Source organism: Salvia hispanica, chromosome 5 (genome assembly GCF_023119035.1).
Source record: "Salvia hispanica cultivar TCC Black 2014 chromosome 5, UniMelb_Shisp_WGS_1.0, whole genome shotgun sequence".
In the NCBI taxonomy this organism is placed as follows: domain Eukaryota; kingdom Viridiplantae; phylum Streptophyta; class Magnoliopsida; order Lamiales; family Lamiaceae; genus Salvia; species Salvia hispanica.
In genome coordinates, this window is record NC_062969.1 from 29,260,215 (window position 1) to 29,286,470 (window position 26,256).

The 26,256-nt window shown below is 34.1% G+C and overlaps 5 protein-coding genes across 6 annotated transcripts; 4 read left to right on the forward strand and 1 right to left on the reverse strand.

Moving 5' to 3' along the window:
• The first annotated feature begins 970 nt into the window (after nucleotides 1-970).
• On the forward strand, nucleotides 971-3,613 carry LOC125190437 (GDSL esterase/lipase CPRD49-like). Its single transcript, XM_048087752.1, has 6 exons — nucleotides 971-1,210; nucleotides 2,147-2,224; nucleotides 2,413-2,553; nucleotides 2,748-2,824; nucleotides 2,922-3,071; nucleotides 3,142-3,613. Exons 1-6 carry the CDS (start codon nucleotides 1,100-1,102, stop codon nucleotides 3,353-3,355), a joined length of 771 nt encoding a protein of 256 aa, XP_047943709.1. The 5' UTR covers nucleotides 971-1,099; the 3' UTR covers nucleotides 3,356-3,613.
• A 4,264-nt stretch (nucleotides 3,614-7,877) lies between these two features.
• Nucleotides 7,878-11,088, forward strand: LOC125189783 (zinc finger MYM-type protein 1-like). Its single transcript, XM_048087017.1, has 4 exons — nucleotides 7,878-9,006; nucleotides 9,795-10,115; nucleotides 10,215-10,450; nucleotides 10,528-11,088. The coding sequence occupies exons 1-4, from the start codon at nucleotides 7,878-7,880 to the stop codon at nucleotides 11,086-11,088; spliced, it is 2,247 nt and encodes a 748-aa protein (XP_047942974.1).
• A 1,693-nt stretch (nucleotides 11,089-12,781) lies between these two features.
• On the forward strand, nucleotides 12,782-13,281 carry LOC125189139 (protein EARLY FLOWERING 4-like). Its single transcript, XM_048086374.1, has one exon. It carries the CDS (start codon nucleotides 12,860-12,862, stop codon nucleotides 13,187-13,189), a length of 330 nt encoding a protein of 109 aa, XP_047942331.1. The 5' UTR covers nucleotides 12,782-12,859; the 3' UTR covers nucleotides 13,190-13,281.
• Nucleotides 13,282-13,501: 220 nt separating this feature from the next.
• LOC125189138 (peptidyl-prolyl cis-trans isomerase 7-like) lies at nucleotides 13,502-17,552 on the reverse strand. Its single transcript, XM_048086372.1, has 8 exons — nucleotides 17,417-17,552; nucleotides 17,272-17,340; nucleotides 17,096-17,171; nucleotides 15,066-15,113; nucleotides 14,951-14,974; nucleotides 14,244-14,426; nucleotides 13,941-14,016; nucleotides 13,502-13,827 (listed from the first exon to the last, which is right to left on the reverse strand). The coding sequence occupies exons 1-8, from the start codon at nucleotides 17,492-17,494 to the stop codon at nucleotides 13,689-13,691; spliced, it is 693 nt and encodes a 230-aa protein (XP_047942329.1). The 5' UTR covers nucleotides 17,495-17,552; the 3' UTR covers nucleotides 13,502-13,688.
• Nucleotides 17,553-21,513: 3,961 nt separating this feature from the next.
• On the forward strand, nucleotides 21,514-24,984 carry LOC125190980 (phosphoinositide phospholipase C 2-like). 2 transcript variants are annotated; one of them, XM_048088422.1, is made up of 9 exons: nucleotides 21,514-21,846; nucleotides 22,495-22,691; nucleotides 22,958-23,093; nucleotides 23,165-23,407; nucleotides 23,487-23,710; nucleotides 23,832-23,949; nucleotides 24,211-24,348; nucleotides 24,433-24,519; nucleotides 24,591-24,984. In XM_048088422.1, the coding sequence occupies exons 1-9, from the start codon at nucleotides 21,514-21,516 to the stop codon at nucleotides 24,882-24,884; spliced, it is 1,770 nt and encodes a 589-aa protein (XP_047944379.1). In that variant the 3' UTR covers nucleotides 24,885-24,984. The 2 variants fall into 2 exon arrangements, with proteins under 2 accessions (XP_047944379.1, XP_047944380.1); XM_048088423.1 differs by having other exon boundaries at nucleotides 24,604-24,754.
• Nucleotides 24,985-26,256: the final 1,272 nt, after the last annotated feature.

The window sequence follows — 26,256 nt, forward strand, 5'->3', positions numbered from 1 at the left end:
TTGTTTAGAATATAATCTTAGAATTCAAATTAATAATAGATTAAATGAGTTTTTAACAGTTCTATTAAAATACTGCAAAAATGGACTAAATTGATACGTTAAGGATACAAATGCACCGAATATAATAGTGTCAACAAAGTCACATTTAATTGCTAACTACAACTAATTTAAGATCATAAGATTATAGAAAACTTGTGGTCTATAATTTGCCACATGTAATTTTCATTTTTATTAATTAAATCAAAAAAGAAAAAAAAAACTACCAAATTAGGGTTTTGGATAAAAATTTCAATATAGTGTTTCGAAAATATCAAATGCTTTGAGAATGTTAACACATTGCTTATATTGACATTCTACATGTATTATATTGACATATTTTATATACTATGTTGACATTTGTGTTGTATGAAAAAATTGAAAAAATTAAAAAAATTTAAAACTTTTTCAAATTTTGACGTCGGAACATATGCAAGTGAAATCTTGTTAGAATCCTTGTAAAATTATCTTTAATTTGATATATGTTGTGCGAAAAAATGATATAAATGGAGAAAGTTATATGCATTTTAAAGTGATGATATTTTTCAAAAGTTAGTTACAACTAATTTGTTGTAAATTGAACTTAATAGCCTTATTGATGTTTTTTTATTAATTGTATTAATATTTCAGGATTGATGATCTAAGCTCTTAATTTAAATATCTAATGACTATTATTAATTATAGTTAGCAATTAAGTATTGAGTTAACAATATAACACTCTCCTCCCTGTTAACCAAATTTATAAAACGATTATATGTTAAAGGTGATTATGGATTTTAATCTTTTTTAAATGAACTCACTTTCCAATTTAATAAAAATACAGTATGATTCATTTCTACTTATATTGAAAATAGACATCGAATGAAAGCGAAACACATACGTATAGGAGTAGTGAGAAGGGAGAGAGAGATATGAAAGCATTGAAAGTGTAACTAACAGTCTCTCGTATTTAAAGCCAACGCTAACACTACCATGTCAACAACTGCTTCCCCACCCACCCTCTTTTTCTCACTTGTAAATCACAATTCTCCGTTTCCCATATAGTAATCGCGGAGAGGGAGTGATGGTGGGACCGCCTAGGCCATTGTTCGTCTTATTCGGATCATCCATCGTTCAACACAGCTACAGCAATGGCGGTTGGGGCGCTGTTCTCTCCGATATCTACGCCCGTAAAGTATGTTTTCCTCTTTTCCTTCCTTTTTTTTGTTCAATTTCGCAAACGCATTCAATCCTCAATCCTTTCGTTTGATTGTTTTGATTCCGTCTGCGCACTCCGTTTCTTTGCAGTTTTGATTGATTTATTTTATAGTACTACTGTTTCTAATTTAGTTTATTAATAACTTCTTAATTATGGGTTAGTAATTCATTATTATGGTTCAGCGTTTAGTACTATACATGGTTAGGTAATTCATAATTGAAGTTTTGATTTTTTGTTAATTGTAATGCCTAATAAAGGGATATGGGAATTGAAGAGTTGGTCTTGGGAAGCAAACTGTCATTGAAAGTGACATGCCACACCAAAGATTCGAAAAATCGACAACACAAACTATAAGTAATTGTTCATTTGTGTGATTTTATTTGATCCATTGGGACAAGACTGGCATTATACGTGATTGACTTCTTTTCAGCACATGATTTGAGAAAATGATGGTTATTGAGTTAAATGGAAAGAATAAAGTAGGAGAGTAAAAACAGAGTGAAGTAAAAATGAATAGATGTTTTGTTTTTAGCTAAAAATGGAAATCAATCACTTAGAGATAACCATAAAAGGAAAAATCCGAAACTCCCGGCACATGGCCAGTAGCCTAAAGAAACGAAAGAATAGGTTACATTTTTCACATAATCTCCTCTTATAGATACACTAAAGACTAAAAAATTGACAAGAGTTTTTTTCTTAAACTCAAGACAGAGGGAGTTTGCCTTGTGATCAACAATACTTTTTCTTGTCATCTTTATTGGATATACATGTTTAGTTACATTTCCATAGTAGCAGCAGTTTTCATTTTCATGGTACATAAATAAGGAAATAATTCTTCATTGACACCATTCTCTGAGCAAAACCTTTATATCTCTGAGTTGTGATTTGTGTCATTATATTCTTAATAAACAGGCTGACATAATCTTAAGGGGATACTTTGGTTGGAATTCCAGACGTGCTGCCAAAATTCTTGATCTGGTTTTCCCCAAGGTAATACCATTCTTAGCATTGCATACTTGTTTCTTCCAATCTGAAAGACAGAAACCTTAATTAGGCAAGCATTTTTAAACCAACTCTTACCATATATACATTGATGAGTTGTGGTAATTAAAGAGCGTGTTGCTATGGATTTTGCTTCTTGTTTGACCTTAGTATTGTGGTTATTACTGTTGGAGCAGGATGCTCCTGTTCAGCCATCATTGATAATCGTGTATTTCGGTGGCAATGATTCCATGGGACCTCACTCATCTGGACTCGGTCCTCATGTACCACTTCCAGAATACATTCAAAATATGAGAACAATTGCGAACCATCTCAAGGTAACTAGTCTAAACTTTCGGATATGTAGTCATTATCTGATTGCTTCAATTGAGCATAAATTACCGTGTTTCACTGCAAAAACTGAGAGCCCGTGCTCTGATATCTTCTCACAATTCACAGATTGCTTATGCTGATCTTCCATCCCTTAACTGTCTTTGCAACTTTATGCACTAACATTTGAAATGAATTCCAGAGCCTTTCAGACAATACTCGCATAATATTTCTTAGTTGTCCTCCCGTGAATGAGGTTAAACTTGCTGAAAGCACAAGGTATGTAGATATTTGGCTACAACTATATATAGTGATGGCAAAGTTTCACTACTGAGCAAATGTTAATCTAGATAATTCTTTCCAAACATATATGCAGTACATATTTCAGTGAGCTAGTTCGAACAAATGAGTTATGCCGGATGTATTCAGAGGCTTGCATAGAGTTATGCAAGGAGATGGATGTGAAAGTAGTTGATCTGTTTACAGCAATCCAGAAACGAGAAAATTGGATGGAAACTTGCTTTACGTGACCACCTCCACCCTATCTATCTACTACTTCTGTTGTGTTGTTTTTGAGTAACTTGTGGCGTCTGCAGGGATGGAGTCCACTTGTCCGAGGAGGGAAGCAAGGTGGTCGTGGAACAAATACTGGAGGTGCTGAAACAGGCCGAGTGGGAGCCTAGTTTACATTGGAAATCGATGCTCACAGAGTTCTCAGAGGACTCCCCCTACGATCTAGTTGCTTCGGATGGAAAAACCACGATAAATCCTTCCGAGTGGACTTACCACAGAAAAATTCAGTGGGACTAGCTGTTTTAAACCCAATTTTGCTATGTTGGTAGCTACTTCCATTGAGCAGAATGAATGTGCAACTAGTTATTTATGCTCCTCAAGTATTTTGTATTTGGACCAACCCTGCAACAGTGTGAGGGATGGGCTAGCTAGCTATGGTTGGAAAGTCCTTTCCAACTTTTGTCACTTTAATTGTGCTACCAAATTCAGTTTATAGGGTGAACTTTGATCCTAAACCCAGCTATATGGTAGTATTATAAAAATATTTTTCTTTCATTGTTCAATTAAATCAAATCAAAATGTTCGGGCAAATTGGAGCTAGGAGAGTTTATAAACAAATAAAGATCTTTGGTCTCATCCTCGATACGGAGATATACCATAAGACCAATAAGTTGATTTTTGTTGAGTTATTAGTATTTTGGGTTTTGATGCCTGTTCTCGAAGACAACCAAACCGAAAAACTGAAAAAACGGAACCGAATTTCAAATTTTCGGTTTGGTTTGGTTCGAATATTCAGTTTTCGGTTTTTTTTGCTCACCCCTGCTTACACTCACTTTTTTTTAACCAACAACTTCTAAAATCTTGTGACGATTAAGAAATATACAAAATATATTATTTTCCAAATAATTTTTATATTTTAATCAAAAATAGCTAATCTAATAAAAACTTACTTAATTGGTGTTTACCATCAATTTTTAATAGGTCTGTCTAAAATGGACTAAATCCGCACCGTTTTTATTTATTTGGGATGCAATAACTTAAAGAATAATATTTTGGACCAAAACCATAAAATCAACATATGCTCATGACCAAAAATGGTCTTTAGTCTTTTATATTTTAGCTAAAAAGCCACGGTAGAGTCAAAGTTCAAACTATTTCAGAAATCAGAATAAATATTTTTCCAAACACTAGCTCGGCCCAGGCCTGGCCTACCGGTGAAACGAAGGGGCCTTGGGTTGGGCTCATGGGTTGAAATGGGTTCGAATTGGGCCATTTTGTAAGCCCAGAACTAACTCATGACCAACCCAAGCCCGGCCCAGGCCCATCAGAGGCCCACCTTATATAATTAGCTTTTATTAAAATGTAATTAACCACTAATAATAGTAGTATATTTCTCTATTTATGCATGTCGTATTGTCATCTCTATATCGTTTCAATTTATTAGTTGTCCCTGATTAGCCCCAAACAATAATAGTTTAATATCTAACAAGTTCTCAACCAAATCATGAATGCAACATTCAATCTTGACTACATCTAATATTTTTTATCCATGATTTTTAAAAAAACCTCAATATTTGATATATAATTATAGAATTATAGAAATTTTTTTAAAATTTGTTTAGGGTCTTTAGTCTTTTATATTTTAGCTGAAAAGCCACGGTAGAGTCAAAGTTCAAACTATTTCAGAAATCAGAATAAATATTTTTCCAAACACTAGCTCGGCCCAGGCCTGGCCCACCGGTGAAACGAAGGGGGCCTGGGCTGGGCTCATTGGTTGAAATGGGCTCGAATTGGGCCATTTTGTAATCCCGGAACTAACTCATGACCAACCTAAGTCCGGCCCAGGCCCATCAGAGGCCCACCTTATATAATTAGCTTTTATTAAAATGTAATTAACCACTAATAATAGTAGTATATTTCTCTATTTATGCATGTCATATTGTCATCTCTATATCGTTTCAATATATTGGATGTCCCCGATCAGCCTCAAACAATAATAGTTTAATACTTATCTAACAAGTTCTCAACCAAATCATGAATGCAACATTGACTATATCTAATATTTTTTATCCATGATTTAAAAAAACCTCAATATTTGATAAATATTTATAGAATTATAGAATTTTTTTTTAAAATTTGTTTGTTAGTTCATATACTTTTAAAAATACAAGATCAACTCATATGTCATCATCTATTAATAAAAGTAACAATATTGGTTCTTTCTTTAGTTATGCACTTACTTTTGAATAGAATAAAGAACATAAAACATGATGTCAATATAAAGTCAGTAAATAAAATTAAATATATTTTTTAAGTTTAGATTTAGCGTAAATGAGACATAAATATAAGTTATTTGTATTATTTTTGGCAAATAATAATTTTAGCAACTCTTTGAAATACAAATAAAAAATTATACAATGCTTAGCCTGACCCAGCCCAGACCCATTTGCCAAGTGGCTCTGGCCTGGACTGAGCCTAGAAAAATTAATAAAGCCTGGCCCAGCCCAGTCCAACTCAGACATGGGTTTGTCTCAGGCTGGGCTTCAACATCAGCAGGCCTCAGCGGGCCAGGGCCGATCCGGCCCACTTGACAACTCTAGGCTGGGCACAGAAAGGAGACATCCAAATTTGCTTATTATATCACCAATGTGCCGAAGGTAAGTCCAAGTAGCCATAGCCGTGATGATATTCCAAAAGAGGCTTTCTGAGCCTTTTACAAGGGTGAAAAAAACACAATTTTTAGTTCACTATGGGGATTCTCAATTGTTCAAAGTTACTTATTTTTAACGATACTTCATCTTGTCTGAAAAGAGCAGAACTCTCCGCCTATGACCTATGCTCAACGAGTGTGGATGGAAGAACGTATGTATCCATGGGTTAGAAAGCAGCAAATTTTAATGAACAATGGATCAAAAGAAACAATGATTAAGTTCATCTCATTATAGAGAGATTAAATTTTATTATCAAAACTAGAAATGTCTATTTTTATGTGAACTAAAAATGTTAAAGTAGTGGCTTTTATGGAAAGAACAAAGTATATAATTTAGAATAAATATATTCCTTCCATCCCACCGAATATTCAATTTTCCTTTTGTTTTTTTCAAATCAAGATCACTCATTATTAAAAATGAAACACATTTTATCTCTATTTTATTCTTTCTTTCATAAGTATTTTATTCTCTACACTTAACACACGAAATAAAATTGCATAAAATCTCGTGTCGCCTAAGAAAGTGGTCACCTTTCTTTAGTAGGAGGAGGGAGGCCTATTGATTTAAAAATAATACTCTCTCCGTCCCAAGGATACCCCATCCGTCCCAAGGAAGATGACCTCTTAGACGGCATGGAATTTTATGCAACTTTATTTTATGGGTTGAGAAGAGAGAGTAAAATAAGAGAGAATAAAGTAAAGATAAAAGTTGTAACATTCCAAAAATAACCCTAGACGAAAAATGATTTTCTTGTTAAAAAAAAGAAATCATTGAATTAGGAATTTTGTGAATATTAATGAGGAAATTAGATAAATATTTTTTTATAATAATCATCTTCTATAAATAATCGTGTAGTTTCAAGAAGAAATAGGTAGTAATAAGTTAGACTTAGTAATTAAAATGAGTGGATTATCTAGAAAGATATTCCTCTGTCCCATAGAAATAAGTCATATTTTCTTTTTCGTCCGTCCCATAAAAATAGTCCATATCCATTTATGAAAACTTTTTTCTCTTTTTCCTTTATCATTTATGGGCCCTATAATTCACTGCACAATTTCAATTACTTTTTTTTATTAAAATTCGTGCCAATTTTATTGGATGGTAATAATAAGTTAGACTTGGTAATTAAAATGGGTGGAATTATCTAGAAAGATAGTAGATGTATATATTAAAAATAATATTCTAGAAAAAGGGAGGAAAATTAAAAAGATATTTACCTTCTTTAAGGGGGACGGTGGCTCCAGGGGGAAGAGAACCGTGATCAATGACGGACGGAGGTGGGGTCGCGCGGGGTCGGCCGACCCCACCGTCGATCCCATAATACCCAAAATTTATACTACCTTCGAACTTTCAACATGCCGTCGACCCCACGAATGATACCTCCGACCCCGACCCCGCCCCAAGAAGGCAAGAACTTAGAGGAGTAAGGAGAGGGATGGACGGATGGTCTTTGCCCAAATCAATACGCACAAGGCAATAATTGGAGAAGTTTAGCCCAAATCAACACAAAAGGAAACAATTTCCATATCTTTCTCCAATTTCTTTTCCTAGAATTTAGAGGAAATTTCCTTACCTTAACTTTCCTAGAATTTAGAGGAAATTTCCTTACCTAGAACTTAGAGGAGAGGGAATCTTTACTCTATTTAATCTCTGGCTCACCACTTTCTCTTCCAGTTGATCTCCTCTCCGGCTCCCCCCTTCTGTAATTCAAAACTGAATTTCGGCACCTGCGCTTCCAAAGCTTTTTGGCGACCCTTTCTGCTGTTCTGCAATCCTATTTCACTATTTGAGAGAGAATCGATAGGTGGTAGGTAAATAAAATTAAACTATGATATTTTCTTGTTCAATATTGTCTAGGTAATTGAAATTTGTATTTTACTAGACATTAGTCAAATAGTCATGATTGTCATTGATGGTGTGTACTATAATTTATAATCCTTAATCTTAGTACTATATTACAGTAGCTTTTAATATGTATTTCACGAACTGAAATTGCATAATAGGGAAGTAGACTATTTTTTTCTTTATGTTTTAATTTCTGATTTCATAATTTTATTATATTTATAGTTATAATAATTGTGTATTCTAAATTGTGGATTTGTAGGTAAATGGAAAAGTATTTTAAAAAAAGAACTCGAAATTCTATTGATTCTTCTAGTGCTAATGTTGAAGTTGAACAAGAAGCTAATGTTGAAGCTGAACAAGAACCACAATATTCTGAAAATAATGTGGTAGTTGATAGGAATCCAGACGAAGTAGAAATCGATGAAAAAGAAATCGATGCCGATCCCGGATCACGAAGGCCGATTGATACATTTGATGTAAACATTCGAGATCGTATTCGTAGAGAATATGTGGCTAAAGGTCCTTGTCAACCAAAAGGTCTTGATTTTCCTAGAAAAAAATATGGAAAAGATTATAGGGGTTTCAGAGATGTTTGGTATAAAGATTATGTTTGGCTTGAATATAGTACGTCAGAAGATGCTGCGTATTGCTTTTGGTGTTTTCTCTTCAAACGTGGATATTCGGCACCCGGAGATGAAACCTTTGTTAGTAGTGGTTTCTCTAATTGGAAAAAAGCCAACGAAAGATTTAGAGCTCATATTGGGTCAGCTACTAGTTCACACAACAAATCTAGAATTGAATATGAAAACTTTGTGAATCAAAGGCAAAGTGTATCTTATGTTGTTCGTAAAGCTAGTACAAGACAAGAGAAGGAATATCGAATTCGTTTGACTGCAACTCTTGATGTTATTCGTTTTCTTTTGAATCAAGGTTTGGCTTTTAGAGGAGATGATGAGTCCTCAACCTCCATAAATAGGGGTAATTTTCTAGAGATGTTACATTGGTATAGTTTAAGAAATGATGAGGTCGGTCAAGTTGTATTAAAAAATGCTCCGGGTAATAATCAAATGATTTCTCCAAAAATTCAGAAAGAAATGGTTAATGCTTGTGCCGTTGAAACCACACTTGAAATATTGGGTGAACTTGGTGAAGGATTATTTTCCATAATGGTTGATGAGTCTCGAGATTGCTCAGTCAAGGAGCAAATGGCTATTGTTATAAGATATGTGAACAAGAATGGGGAGATTATAGAAAGATTTTTATCTTTGGTTCATGTTAAGGAGACTACATCAAGGTGTTTGAAAGAAGCAATTGATTTTGTATTTTCTAAGTTGGGATTATCTTTATCAAGATTGAGAGGTCAGGGCTATGATGGAGCTTCAAATATGAGGGGTGAATTTAATGGATTGAAGGCTCTTATTTTAAAAGAAAATCCATCGGCATGGTATGTCCATTGTTTTGCCCACCAACTTCAGTTGGTATGTGTGGCAGTATGCAAGGCAAATCGACATGTTTCTGATTTTTTTGGCTATCTTACCCCGATTGTTACAGCATGTGGATCTTCTTGTAAAAGAGCAGATAAACTTCGACAAAACGAACATGATAGAATGGTTGAAATGATAATTCGGCGATAAAACTCCCTTATTATCGCCAACTCCCTTATTATCGCCGATTTATCGCCGAATCATCGCCGACCACTGTGGGCGCGATTCGGCGATAAATCGGCGATAAATTTTTTTTTTAATTAATTTTTTTTTTAAATCTTTGTTTTTATTTGTAGTTTTTGTAGTTTTTTTTATTTGTAGTTTTTTTTAAATCTTTGTTTTTTTAAATCTTTATTTTTTTAAATCTTTGTTTTTTATAGTTTTTATTTGTAGTTTTTTTTAAATCTTTGTTTTTTTAAATTATTGGTTTTTTATGTTTTTTATTTGTAGTTTTTTTTTTCTCGTTGTATTATATTTTCCAATGATTAATACAACGATGAATTGTTCATTATAAATCTATTTATTAAACACATTTGTAGGGAAAATTAAACAATATTAAAAATGATGATGTAAAAATGAAATGTTGAGTTAGGGAGAAATAAGGGAGAAATAAGGGAGAAACCATTGGAGTAGTTGGCTAAAAGTTGGCTAAAAATTGGGGATAAATTTTGGTGATGATGTTGGTATGTGTGGCAGTATGCAAGGCAAATCGACATGTTTCTGATTTTTTTGGCTATCTTACCCCGATTGTTACAGCATGTGGATCTTCTTGTAAAAGAGCAGATAAACTTCGACAAAACGAACATGATAGAATGGTTGAAATGATTGAAAAAGGGGAAATCAATTCAGGTAAAGGTCTAAACCAAGAAACTTCTTTGCATAGACCTGGTGATACTCGATGGGGATCTCATTATACAACTGTGATTCGTCTTGTATCTATGTGGCCCTCAGTAGTCAAAGTTCTTGAAAGCATATTTAGTGATGGAGATGATGCAGAGCAAAGTGGGAAGTGTAAAGGTTTGCTTCAAAAGATGGAAAGTTATGATTTTGTGTTTATCATGATTTTGATGAAACATTTGTTGTGTATGGTTGAACCATTATCTTGTGCATTGCAAGATAGAGAGCAAAATATTTTGAATGCCATCAATATGATAGCGGGTTTGAAAGAAGAGCTGCAAACTTTTCGAGAATCTGGATGGGATGATCTTTTGCAAGAAGTGGAAGATTTTTGTCGAGTAAATGAGATTGATGTTACTAATATGGATGACATTGTCCCCAGACGAATACGCATGAAGAGAGATGGCACAGTTGTCACAAACTACCATTATTATCGTGTTGAGATTTTTTGTCAGGTAATTTAAAATTTCATTTTCTTATTTACTGACACTTGAATTGACTAGTAACTCAATCATTTTTTGTTTATAATTAGGTTGTTGACTCCATTATTCAAGAAATGAGGAATCGTTTTTCCGAGTCTAGTACAGACTTGTTGAATTGTATGGCATGTCTTGATCCAAGAAATCAATTCTCAAATTTCAATGTCGATAAACTTGTTCATCTTGCCACCCTTTATCCAAAGGACTTTTCGTCCACAGAGATGACGATTTTACCTCATCAACTTAAATCCTTTTTGATTGATGCAAGACGAGATACACGTTTCTCTGATGTTGAAGATTTAGGGACTCTTTCAAAGAAAATTGTTGAAATGATGAAAGATGGATTCTTTCCACTAGTTTATCGGTTGATTAAATTGGTCTTACTTTTGCCTGTAGCGACTGCATCTGTTGAACGAGTGTTTTCTGCAATGAAGTTTGTGAAGTCAGAGTTGCGAAATAGGATGGGAGATGATTGGTTAAATGATATCATGGTGGTATACAACGAGAGAAAAATGTTCACTACTGTTTCTAATGAACGAATTTTGGTTCGTTTTCAAAATATGGATACTCGTAGGAATCAACTATCGCAGCTCACAAAAGATAGTGTTACTTAAATTGTAGTATTATTTTTTTAGACGGTTATTTAAATACTATACTATTTTTTATTTTTTATTTTCCGACCCCACGTTGAACATTTTCTGCGTCCGTCATTGACCGTGATGCTCTAGCTTGGCTTTCTCTTCTGATTCCCACTTAATCATCAATCTAGACCCATAAATTCTTATAAATTGACGACGGTAAAGGATCTGGAGTGACTGGGGCGTTCGGAGATTCAGGAGCACTTTATCTCACTTTCTACAGCCAAAATTTCAAGCTAAATCTTCTGCTTCCCTGCGTGTTTGTGATCCAAGTGCATAAACCTTAATAAATATGTGTGTTATAAAGATATTTTTATTTTAAATAATGAGTCATTTTTATTAGGATAAACTAAAAAAAAAAAGTGAGTCATCTTCACTGAGACGGAGGAAATAGTATAAAAAAAAGTACAGGTACGACTAACTTTTTATTATTAATGTTTGTGGCTGAATTAGGGATGACGTTCTAATAGAAAGATTCTTTATTTTGCTACTAAAAAACATCGTTTGAAGCAAATAATAATGTCACTGTCGCACATTACCTACGTGGCCCAAAAAGGGTAAAAGGTTCTTGCACTTTTGAGTATTCTATCAAAAATATCTTAAGATATTTTTGCATCATATACTCCTAATGCTCATTCTAGCGCGTGCCCCTCACATATATTATTCAAATTAAATCTTTTCAAGCAGCCAAACCTATTCAGTAGAATACTTCCAAAAAAAATTATACTACCTCCGTCCCAATAAATATGTGACACATTTGATTTCTGGCATGAAATTTTATGTTTGTTTTGTGAGTTAATTAAGAGAAAATAAAGTAAGAGAAAAGATGTAGAGATAGAATTGTTTCCATTTTAAGAAACGTTTCATTTTTATTGAGACAACTCAAAAAAAGAAAACGTTTCATTTCTAATGGGACAGATGGAGTAGATATTTGAAATAATACATGAATTAATGCAAAATTAATAAAGTAAAAGAGATGAAGATATTAGAGCAAGTCATAAATCAGCTCCTCATTCTTATGTTAGAGTTTTTATAATACATTTATTGTTGTAGAGTTCCTAGTAATGTAGAGTTCCAATTCTCATTTATTCTTGTACTCGAAGAGTTTCAAATGTCTTTATAAATACTAGAGTGATGAGCACCACAAATATACAAAAAATACTATCAAATGCCTAACCCAACTATCTATACCTCTCTCGATTACCATCTTTAAGAGATGTGAAGAGTTGCTAAAGTAGTATTAGTGGATAGAGAGACTCACATTATTATTAATGTTTAATCAGTTATAATGGTGAGTTATATTGGTATAAGTTGTAAATAAACTGATAGAGTATATGGTAATAAGTTGGAGATGACTTTTCATAAATGGAAATGTCAGACAAAAAATACTAATTTACATATTTTTATGGGACAGAGGGAACAAAAGAAATAATGAAAAAAAAAGATTTTATAAAGATTGAGCATAAGCGAAAATTTGGTATAACATGATTTAGTGGAGAATCAAAATTGATAATCTGAAAATAAAATAGATGGATATTGATGGTAAGGCACGCGGCAGAGTCGCGTAGGCAAGAGAGGTCGATTAGCTGTGGAAATGTGTTGGCGAAAGAAGAAAGATAAGCGAAAACCGCCCCACTTTGAGAAATGAGAATACCTATAAACTCAAACCCAAACCCAAACCCAAACCCAAACCCTCCTTCTTAACTTAACTAGCATCTAGCAATAGCATCATCAAATTCAATCTAGCATGGACGACCACACCAACCGCAACCTATCCCCTAAATCCACCGCCACCGACCAGATCGACGGCGATCCTGCCGTTTGGGCGGCCTTCTCCCAGAATTTCCGGCAGGTCCAGTCGGTGCTCGACCGCAACCGCCTCCTCATCCAGCAGGTCAACGACAACCACCAGTCCAAACTCCACGATAATCTCGTCCACAACGTCTCTCTCATTCAGGAAATCAACGCCAATATTTCCAAGGTCGTCTCCATGTATTCCGATCTCTCCTCCAATTTCTCCACCGTCTGCCACCACCACCGCTCCGCCGCCAACACAAACTCCTCCGACAACCGCTGATTCTCTACTCAATAACTATATTTTTTGTTTGTGTTTCGCTTCTAATCTGGTGTGCACTACTTCTTTCCAATAAAATTCCTAATTGCTATCCACTCTTTGTAATTATGTTGTCTACAAAATATTCATACCAATTTAAATACAATCGCTCCACTATAGAATTTGGCATTACGTCTTTTACCAAGTCTTCCAAGAACAAAACTATGAAAGCTTTGTCCAAATCACACATTATTACATTATTATACTCATGTGGAGTTTCGACAAAGCCTTGTAGACATAGAAGAGTTCGGGTTCAGACGTGAGAGAGGTCGGTGATGAAGTGGTAAATTCTGGTTACTTATAATTCGAAACGACTTCGGAATATGAGAAATCTAAGTCTACATCGTTTTTGTACATTATCAAATCAGAAAATTTAGAGATTTTGGTAGAACGTGTAACCGATGTCTGTTGTGTGTGTTTGTTTGCCAGCTAAAAACTGGCAATATGACACAGACAGTTAGGACTAAACAGACAATTCACCACTGTCTGAAACAATAACTGTTGCTTTGGGCATTCCACTCTCTGTTCCCAATGATTCAATCTGCTTCACCACATCCATACCCGAAAGCACTTGTCCAAACACAACATGACGCCCATCCAACCTTTAAAGCAATACAAAAATCATCAACACAAGAAGTGAAATAAGCAAGCTTGTTTGGTTTATTCAGGGTCAATCAATGGTTCTTGGATGAAGCCTTCGATGTTGTTCACTTACCAGCTTGTTTTGACTGTTGTGATGAAAAATTGAGATCCGTTTGTATCCACTCCTGAATTTGCCATTGATAGAACTCCTGCGGAGAGATTCAGCAGTGAGATCAACAAGGTTTCCAGATTGGAACAGTTTCCGTTTGTTTATCTTCAGTTGTTATGACAGTTGAACAATAATTTACTCATACCTAGTAGATTTAAACACTAGAAACTCACTAGGCCTGTGTGTTTTAGCTCGACGAAAAACGGTTCTACGACAGTTGAGCAGTAGATTACTCACAGCTGATGGATTTAAACACTAGACACTCACCAGGGCCAGTGTGTTTTAACTTGAAGTTCTCATCAGGAAATTTATCGCCATATATAGATTCCCCTCCCCGCCCATCACCTCGTGTGAAATCACCTCCCTGGATCATGAAATAAGGTATGATCCTGTGGAATTTGCTGCCTTTGAAGTGAAGCGGCTTCCCACTTGCTCCAGTTCCTTTCTCCCCTGAGATAAAGTTTTATATATTAGAACATATAAGTTTCTTGGCATTTTATTAGTAACTAGGTCCAAGCAACAAAATGGCGATGTAGGTTCCATCTGCACACACTGTACCTGGGTACCACTCACAAAATTAAGAAAATTGTACCAACAGAAAAGAAAATTATCTGGTATTGGACTACAACAATGTGGCATACAATACAGAAATCTGTTCCTTTCATTTCACAGAGATTTAGACTGTTCAAACCTTGTAAAAGTCAAGTGTTCAACAAATCAATACGATACTGGTTTAAGTTTAGAACGGTTGTATGATCATATTACGATTGATAGCAAAACTATTCTTAGACACAGGCAGTACTGTGATTTGATGTTTAAGCTGCAGCCAAGTACCTAATAAAATCCACAGATACTGCATTTTAATAGTTCACGAAAATATCCATAGTGCAGAAGACAAATAAAGGACTTACTGAACATTGTTATTTGTAAGACAGAAGAAAAACACTAAAAGGGAGAAAATGTTACTCGGCTACCCGTGCAAAGAGCTCGAAAATTTTCTGCAGTCAAAAAATTTAAAAGGGTTAGCCCAAGTATGTTCGTGAAAACAAAGATGATAAAAAATATAATTGCATGCACTTGAAATTGTACCTGCTGTTCTTGGCACAGTTTTTCCATAGAGTCCCATCACAACGCGACCTGAAAATGCCAACAGTAATGTGATTATATAGTATACAAGACAAACGTGACAGAACTTAGGCTATTTGCTAGTAATTTTGCATCACATAATTTGCAAACGTTCTCATGACCAATTTTAATCTATACAAATTAACAATTCAGGACTCCAAAAGTAACTCATGCCAATTGTATCCAAGGGTGCACCAAGATATTCAAGTTACACTAACCATTTATGAGTCTGCATAGATCAGGAAAACACTCTCAGATCATGATTTAACAGGGGTAAGAATTACGGTTAAAGATGGAAATTGCAGTGGCTGGTCAAGTGTTCGTTGTGGTAATAGAACTAGAAAATGAGAATGTGAAAGGAATCATCCTCTTTTAATGGTGTTTGGTATGTGGTTTCCAGAATAAAAATAAGTTGACAATTATCCCATTTTCATTAACTCCTCTCCATCATTTAACAATTTGATTCTCACTCCCACTGACTCCTCCCCCCCTCCCCCCCCCCCATGAAAAACATTGCTAGAAATTTACCCTTCTAAGTAGGTATCACCATAAATACTCAGGTATGAAACACGCGGTAATCTCACTTCATAGGCTTATTCTATAACACACATTTATACGTTAGGGCATGGAAGGTGCAGGTAAGAGCAGATATTGATTAGCTACTAGCTAGTGACAACTATGGTCATTGTTAGGCAGAGCAGATTTAGAAATAGAAAATGTAGAGGCAAATTAGGTGATAAGGACATGCTTTCTTAGGCATATGAGACTGCGATTCAAGCTATTCAGCTGAGACAGATTCACACATCTCGAGCTAGCTATGCCAACAGGAAAATAAGTTTGGGGGGGATAGAGACACTTCTTTACAACATATTATTATCATAATATCACTACAACAAAATTTTATGATCTTTCAGAACACTTTGTGAGCTACTCCTGCTCTCAAGTATTTCACTACTTTTTAAAGAGTAATGTTGCTCTTGCTCACCCTCTTGTGTAATCATAGGTACATTATGCCAATTGCTATGAAGAACATTCGCAGAACAGGATTACATCATTTGCAATTCCCTAAGTAGTAATGATTTTACACTGGACAGCATGGTATTGATGAGAAGCATTATACGATGTGTCTCTATTTGGTTTCTTTAGTGCCAGGGTTTGCAAAGAAACTCAGCCATATTAAAAAAAAGTCATACAGCGAAATGTTCCAACTAAAAGAGAGGATAATTTTATCCAACATAACACGCAAGGATGATATAATTCTGCAAAACATTTTCTTATCATCATAGCCAAGAATAAGAAACATCGTCCATTCACTACAGTGAAGGAGCTAACTTTTCTTAAGTTATTTGTTATTTTATCATGATTAGTGCAAATCATGGTAACAATAACTTAAAATTTTATGAACTTCCAGTACCTTTTAAAATACTACTTTTGAAACATATCAAAACTTTGGGACTGAAATTGTTTGGTGCTTGCTCTCTTCATTATGTAACTATAGTTACACAAACATAGTTATGTGTTTGTGTGTCTGTGTCTCTGTGAGCAGCGCGCATACGCATATCTGTGATATATGCATGTGTATTTGTTTTTGTTCACTACATCTTTCTTGGGTACTCCCTATGAAATTAATGATATGTACACATGCTTAAGGAAAACCATGGATGGTTTATTTCCATCACTATCTAAGATAGCCCATCTTTCTTGATCCTGGCTAGGATTTGAACGCGTTGAATAGTTTATACAAGGATACATCTATAACATGATACAGACAAATCGACTTTGAAGAGCATGGTGAATAATAAGTCAAAGCATCTGTAAATACACACTTGATATATTCACCAAAACTAACTCATATCATTATACTTATACATGTAGAATCAATACATCAGCAGCTTTCATCAAACATAACATACAATGAGAAATATAGGATGCAAAATTGTTCTGATAAAAATATGCTTAAAGGATTATACTAAAGAAAAATGTTCATATTATACCAATGTGCTTCCCACTGATTTCAATGTCAAAGTAAACTTTATGCGTCACCTGATCCGCATCCGCCGACGATTCCACCTACATAAATCCGACCAATGATAGATGAATTGAAGCCTATAACAAAAAATTGAAGGACTACGAGTTGGAAAAGTGTTGTTTGTGAGTTGAAGATTCAGACCTCGCTGACAAGCTTTTGATCTACAGCAGAACCGTGCTCCGATGAAGCCGCTGGATCACTTAACCGATTCTGAAATTAAAAAATTTACAGGGAGTTTGGAGTTAACAGTGCAGGAGCTAAGCCAAAATCAAAAGAAGAAATTTACCAGAATTAGAGCAAGGGTGCCAAAGAGAATGACAATCCACAAAATCACAATGGGAAGTAATCTTCTGGTGTTGGCCATCTCAACATTCAACGATCGACTAGGTTTTGGAATCAATTTGGGGAGGAAGGGATGATAATACAAGTGGACTAGCTACACTTAACAAAAATACTGCTCCTTCCGTCCACTTTAGGAGTCCCGGTTTACTATTTTTGAGACCCATTTTAGGAGTCCCGATTGAAATATTCCATAATTGATAATAGGCCCCATATTCCACTCACATTTTTTCACTCACATTTTATTATAAAATCAATATATAAAAGTAGAACTCACATTCCACTATCTTTTTTCACCAACTTTCCTTTGTATTTCTTAAAACCTATGCCCAAGTCAACCGAGACTCCTAAAGTGGAACGGAGAGAGTAATCAACTTGAAACAAAAGAAGTAACTCCCTCCGTACTATAATATATGTCACATTTCCTTTTATAAAAAAAAGCTCTCTCACACATTAATATAAATATACTATTTTCTTTCTCTATCTAACACTCAAAACAATAAATCCTTAAATTTTGTGTCATTCCTTAAATGTGCCATCTACTATGGGACGAAGAGAGTATATATAGTTGTTGGAAATACAACTAATCTATGGCAAAATCTAGTATTTTTCGCGATCTTTTATAAAATAATCAGTTTATTGATTTGTGTGAATTTTTCATAACAAATCATTTCACCCATAATTTAAATTCACATGGCATATTTAATTATGCATAAAATTACGTGGTATAAAACCAATATTTTAAGTGGCTGTAGGGTCGGTTTGTTAGATAAAATAATCATGGAATGTAGTCTAGGATTGAGGGTAAAATTATTTTAGTTTAAAAGGTGACTATTAGTACTAACTAGTTTCACACCCGTGCGATGCACGACATTTTATTTTATTCACTTTAATTTTAAATTTTTTAATGAACAAAATTAAATAAGTTTTGAAATAAAGTAGAATGAATTAATTAGAACATTGTGAGATCTCTATTATAAATAAAGTTATCATATATAAACAAATATATATTTTATTTTAATAATTATAATTAAATTATGTTAACAAAGTTAACATACAGTTAACATACACTCTGAACATATTTAGTTCAATAAATAGTAAAACACCACATCAAGATATAAGAAATATAATTGTTGAGCTCCTAAATTTTATTGTAGGAGCTCCTAAGTTTTATTTTACACATTGAAATATTCAGTGATATATTATTATAATATTCTTGTATTAGAAAACAAATTAGATGGTTCATGAGAGTTCCAAAAATATCATAAAATATGTAAATATGATAGTAATAAAACAAATGAACACAATTAAACACTGGACAGGAAAATTAGTCATTTACTTCAAAATTACTTTATTTCGTAAGCTACTTATCAGTATAAAAAAATAGTAGTTAATTAGTAAAAATTCCAAGCGAACTTCAAGCAAAGAACGCAAAATCAATGAAATTAAAGTTAAAATTAACATGCCAAACTTAAATTAGTGATGGATGCTAAAATAGTCAAAATAAATCACAAATTAATGTTATAAAAAAATCAATAAGAATATAACAATATTTTATATCTAAGCATATTGTTAAAGCTAAAAAAAATTATAACCTTAGCTCACTACACTTAAATAAAGAAATATAAACTAATAATAAACTAAATGTTTTATGCTATATTTTTGTTTTCCTATATCCACGCTTGCTTTTCTTCCTCGCGCAGTAGGTTAGATTTTTTTCGCTTCTTCAAGTCTTTTGTATACCATTTCTTGGAGGTCTGATTTTTGTTCCTGAAATAGAAGAGAGTAAAGATTACAGAACATATAATGATATTTTACACCATAACCCACCATTAAAACTTACATATATAAAAAACTTTCAAATTCTTGTAAGATAAAACATAGTAATAGTTCTGCAATTGTCAAGGAAAATAGAAAGAAGAAATTCATAGACTATATTAAATATAACCTACTAAAATTAGTAGGTTTAAAAAATATTTTAAAAAAATCAAAATCCTCAAAATTAGTAGATTTAAAGATATAAGATCAAAATTTTCAGCAACATCAAATACATTATTAAAAAAAATGGAGTGCATAAAGTCATGGGAAATTAAAGGCGACATGTGAATTTAGAATAGTAAAAATCATATTAATAAAACAAAAGAAACAATTCTCCAACCACAAAAAATAGAAAAAATTGGTGGATTGGGGTTGCAAAACAAACATTATTAATACACAAATAAAAAAAAATCATCATATAGAAAACTGATTTCATGTTAAAGCAATATTGACGAAGAGTAAGAAAATTACCTAAAATCAATTCAAAGTATGCACAACTTCAACTGATTTCATGTTAAACAAATAAAAAAAAATCATCATATAGAAAACTGATTTCATGTTAAAGCAATATTGACGAAGAGTAAGAAAAATACCTAAAATCCATTCAAATTTCTGCAAAACGTTCAACAAAGAATATGATGAAAAAATGATAGGAATGTGAGGATTAAAATCTAGCTAACAACATATTTATAGTAAAAAATAGATGCCTTTCCATGACTTTTCACTTTCTCCATTTATAATGAAAAATGCATTTTACCTTCCAAATTCAAAACTTAAAAATGTCCCATTTAAATGTGATAAATAAGTTACAAAACTGAAAATTAAATTTAAAAATAGATTAGTGGTCAAAGCTATAATGACACTTTTTCATTATAATGTAGGTAGGGTAACATTAATTGTTGAATTTAAATGTTGGATCACAAATGACGTTTTTTTTTTCTTATAATGATACATTGATTATGCACTTTTATAAATATTCAAATTTGAAGCTCATAATTTATAAATATTTCAAAAAAGGCCCAAAATAGATTCTTTCCATGACTTTTCACTTTCTCCATTTATAATGAAAAGTGCATTTTACCTTCCAAATTCAAAACTTAAAAATGTCCCATTTAAATGTGATAAATAAGTTACAAAACTGAAAATTAAATTTAAAAATAGATTAGTGGTCAAAGCTATAATGACACTTTTTCATTATAACGTAGGTAGTGTAATATTAATTGTGGAATTTAAATGTTGAATCACAAATGACGTTTTTTTTTTCTTATAATGATACATTGATTATGCACTTTTATAAATATTCAAATTTGAAGCTCACAATTTATAAATATTTCAAAAAAGGCCTAAAACTCGCCTTTTATATATGTATAGATTATAGAGACGAGAGAGAATATGGTAAGTTTGAACCATTCTCTGATGAGTGGGGACCATAATCCATCTTATAATCCTTCATTTTCATGTCAGTCGCTCAACAAATTTGAGAATCACTATATGGTCTCAATATTTTGAATCCATAACAATTTTATACACTTGAGCCACATAGCTTAAACTTTAATTGATTGTTTCCTTATATTCAAAAGGATGTGTTTGTTAACATAACTAATGAAGCTATTATACAACGATTTTAGAAAATGAAAAATAGAAGAGAAATGTTATGATATAACTGACTTTTATATTTAGACCGTTGTTTTATTTTTAAAATTGTTATTGTGTTAAAGCCACAAGAATGAGATGGAGAAGAAAGATGAAATGTGACAAAAAAAAAAACAAGAACACTTGTGTATTTCATTTAAAAACTTTTACTCAATCTTATATTGTGAATGAGCATATGGTTAAAGAGTATTTTAAAGGTGAAATAATTATTAATAAAAATGAAACTGTAACTATCCGTAATTAACGATTTCGGTTGAACACATGCCAATAAATGACAATGGAACTAACAATATATTATCATGAAAAACTATTTTTAGCATGGTTTATTACATCAGAGGCTGCTAATAAATTAAATTTAAAATGTAAATAGTGTAGCATGGCGACGACGATAAATCCTTCTGAAAACGCTGATGGCAAAGTCGAATCCGTGGCCAATCCGCCGCGGTGGCGACATATTCCACATCTTCCATTCCCGTAAAGCAATCTCTTTATTTTTTGAATCAAATCCAAACAACCTCTTCCCTTTTCCCCAAGCAAACGTCGCGATCGTATTAATAAAAAGAATTGGGCAAGATGTCGGGCAAACAGACGTACCGGGTGTGCTTCTGCTTCCAACGGCGGTTCAGGATGGCAGCGGCAGAGGCACCGAATGACGTGAAGGCAATATTCTTCAAGTACACGGCGGCGAACGGGTTCATGACCGTGGAGCAGCTGCGGCGATTCATGGTGGAGGTGCAGAAGGAGGAGAACGCCACGCTGGAGGATGCGCAGGCACACATCGACGGGGTTAGCCACCTCCATGAGCTCAAGCATCTCACATTGTTCCACCGCCGCGGCCTCAACCTCGAAGGATTTTTCAAGTACTTGTTTGGCGATGCTAATCCGCCTCTCAATCCTAAACTCAGGGTAACTGTTTTTTCCCATGCATTACTTTTTATTCTCCTATTACATAGGATGAACAAACATATATTTATATCGAACATGAAATGGATGAGGAAACATGATGACAAATTCTCGGCCATTTATTATTCCTTCTTTCCTTTTATTTCAATGAAGTAAACTAGAATTTAAATGGATTTCAATAAACCAGAATTAATTAGGGTTGACGATAATTGATTAGTTCTAGTTAGTAGAACTTTCTTGTAACTCCTATATATACTTCCATGGTTGATGGAAGGAGTTATTAAAAAGTAATCAAGTATGTTTAACAATTTTAGTAGACCGAATTTGAGGATTATTAGGTCTCTTTAGAGAATTTCCGTATGCCTCTTCGGAGGATTGTTGTACGGTTCTTTGGAGGATTGTTCTACTCTTACTTTTAATTCCATTTCATGTTTATTATTTTGCTTTGTGCTCGTTTTTTTATCTCATCTTGACTCCATATCATATTTTTGTTATTTTTTAGATGAATTTTATGATGTTGTAATGACAATAAACTTCCATTCTTAGGTGAAACAAAGATGAAATTGAAAGAAACAAAACTAAAGTGTTAAGTTGTGGTACATGAAATTCAATTATCTTGATCTGATTATTCAATATTACTTTGCTGTTCAGGTTCACCATGATATGAATGCTCCACTATCTCATTACTTCATATACACAGGCCACAATTCATATCTAACAGGGAATCAACTAAGTAGTGATTGCAGTGATATACCAATTATTAATGCATTGCATAGAGGTGTAAGAGTTATCGAACTGGATATATGGCCCAATTCCACAAAAGACAACGTCGAGGTTCTTCATGGGAGGTATGTTTCATTGCAACTTTGTATTTATTGAACGTTGACATTTGAGTGTGTGTGATTGAAGGGTAGAGCATTATGCAGTTTAAGGCTAAATGAACTCATGAAGAATTGTTTTCTTGTTCCTTTTTAGTCATTAAGAATTCAATAGTGTTACATAAGAGTGATTAGTTCAGTTCTATAGGTAAAAAATAATCATGGAGAATATCTTCATCTTTCTACTTGAAATGATCACAAATATGATAGAGATTTTCAAATTTCTTGGTGCGTAGGACACTTACCACTCCGGTTAAACTCATCAGATGTTTGAGATCTATAAAGGAACATGCTTTTGTAGCATCTGAATATCCTGTTGTGATTACACTTGAAGACCATCTAACTCCCCACCTTCAAGCTAAAACAGCAGAGGTTCGTTTTATGGTGTTTGTAAGGGTCTATATGGTACTAACATTGCCTCATAATCGATTTCCTCATGACAGATGATAACCAAAACATTTGGTGACATGTTGTATTCACCTGGTTCGGAATGTTTGAGTGAGTTCCCATCGCCCGAATCTCTAAAGAGGAGGATCATTATATCAACCAAGCCACCCAAAGAATACTTACAAGCCAAAGATGCTAAGATACAAGAGACTAGCTCAAAGAAGAGAAAGGATGCTAGTAAACAAGAACCTTGGGGGAATGAAATCCAAAGTTTTGGAACTAAAACTAATGTAAACAAGGTTAGTTATCTACCTTGGATAATGTTGAGCATGTTTACATTATTTTGTATTCTAAGTTGCACTACGATTTCTATTCAAGGTTGGTTGCTTAGATATGGAGTCCAATGAAGAGGGCGAAGAAGATTTCAAGTTGGACCAATACGAGGCGCCCGAGTACAGGCGTCTAATCGCAATTCATGCTGGAAAAGGGAGAGGTGGAATGCATGACTGGCTAAGAGTGGAGCCTAATAAAGTCAGACGTCTTAGCTTGAGTGAGCAAGAGCTTGAAAAGGCCGTTGCAACTTATACCCAGGATATCGTGAGGTAAGTTGTCAATAAGTCCGTTTCTATCTTTTTTCAGCAAACTAATCTATCATAACATTTTGTAATTTACATCTGTGATTTTACAATAGACAATCATATTCTAGATATTGTTTCGATTCAGATTTACACAGCGGAATTTACTGAGAGTGTACCCTAAAGGCATACGTTTTGACTCATCCAACTACAACCCCTTGATTGGGTGGATGCATGGTGCTCAAATGGTTGCGTTGAATATGCAAGTGAGGGCATTTTCCTTTCATGATTATGAATATTTCAACTCCACCATAAACTATTGGCTTATGTTTTCTTGACTTTATGTCGATGTACATACATGTAGCAAAGCATAAAAAATGACCACAAATTTATATTTGAATGTAGAGAATAGACAAATCTAAGGGAAAAGATAGTTTTAAGTGTTAGTTTTGTGACTTTTGTCATGAGTTTAATCATTCAATGAAAAATTCATTCGAGCTAATATGACTTATGAAATTCCAAAATAGGGTTATGGGAGAGCATTGTGGTTGATGCATGGCATGTTCAGGGCTAATGGTGGTTGCGGATATGTAAAAAAACCAGAATTTTTGTTGAAGGATACCGATGCGATCTATGATTCATTGCCTGTTAGAATGACATTGAAGGTAAGCTCAATAATTATGTAGTTGGCTTCATCTGCTTAACATTTGTCAGTCTTTTATCTCATATGTACTTACTTGTTGCTATAGGTGACTGTGTACATGGGCGAAGGATGGTTTTATGACTTCAACCATACATACTTTGATAACTATTCTCCTCCTGATTTCTATGCAAGGGTAGCCATATTTACATCGAATGTCAATTTAAAGATGAAGTTATAGATATATTTTACTCCTTCTATTCTTAGGTGGGAATTGCAGGAGTACCGGCTGACGTTGTAATGAAGAAAACAAAAACGCTTGATGATAACTGGATACCTAATTGGGATGAGGTGTTTCTGTTCCCACTAACGGTTCCTGAGCTCGCACTTCTTCGGGTTGAAGTTCACGAGCATGACACATCGGAGAAGGATGACTTCGCAGGACAGACATGCCTCCCTGTATCAGAGCTGAGACAAGGCATCCGAGCCGTTCCTCTTCACACCCGGAAGGGGGAACGCTACAAGTCCGTTAGGCTACTCATGCGGTTCGAGTTAATCTGATCCGGTTATATTGTCTCTTGTTCTATTTTGTATGTGATGATAGTATTTGAATGCATAAACATGCTACTACAAAGAGGTGTCTTAGGGCATCAATATTGTCAACCAAAATAACTTAAAACGTTTCTGTATTGATGTGTAAATATAGTGATCGTCTGAGTACAAAATAGTAGCATTTTTGTTACAATCTAATGTATTATTCCAAATTAAATGAGCAGATTCGGCATGTCTCAAAATCTTAACATCTCCTATAAAAATACCCACGTTAGCATATAATGATCCTCATTTACTCACTGATTTTCTTGCAAATCTCTCAATTCCCTTGAAGATTTCATCAATTCCTCTCTTCTCGTTCTCATCAGTTCCTTTACTATCTTCTCCCACCACCCTCATAGTACAAATGCCTTTCATACCCACACATCTTGCATGACGGAAGCATACATCCGTTATTAGTCATTTGATATGTTAGTTGAATAAATCATATTCTGAATAGTATCTACTCTCTCCGTCCGCCATTAGGAGTCCCATTTAAGCGCGGCATGAGTTTTAAGAAATATTAAGAAAAACGGATGGAAAAAAAGTTAGTGGAATAGGGGTCCTACTTGAATATATTAAGTTTAAATGAAATGTGAATGGAATGAGTTAGTGGAAGGTGAGACCCTATTATACCATTTAGGGTAAAAGTGAACCGGGACTCCTATTCGCGGACGGACTAAAATGGAAAACGAGACTCCTATTCGCGGACAGAGGGAGTATAAAAGACTAAAGTTCATTTTTGGTCCTAAACATATAGTCATTCAAATAAAATCGTCCAATTCTTGTCTAAATATTTCCTCAGTTTCTCGCAAGATTCAATTACTTCATTTCTTTGATGAAATTAGGGATTTGTCCATTAAGTTAATTCAACAAAGTTCAAGAAAACACATAAATTTCGCTAGAAAATCAACCGAGTTTAGTCTCAACGAACATCAACTCATAGACACAATTACAGCTAGAGATTCCGGAATCGGCTGCAAGGGAGAGATTCTGCAGAGAGCTCAAGTCGCCAATATGATACGCTCAGATTTTGCATTCTTTCAATGCCATCATTTGGTTTGTTTTGAGTGTCAAAGTTCCATTACATGTCTATAAATTGCATATTTTATCTATTTTGGTATTTTGATGTGTTTTGTGAGAAATGTGCAAATTAAAGCCTAAAAAGATAGCTAAAAGTCGAAGTTGGATATCTGAAGCATTCGAGAAGCCCAGCGGTCCGCTGCAACAAAGCAAGCGACCGCTGGCTGCCAACGACCGCTAAACAGATAGCGGTCCGCTTCGAAAATGTTGAGCTGAAAAGAGGAACACCTCCAGCGACCACTGGGTTGTGCGCATTAAT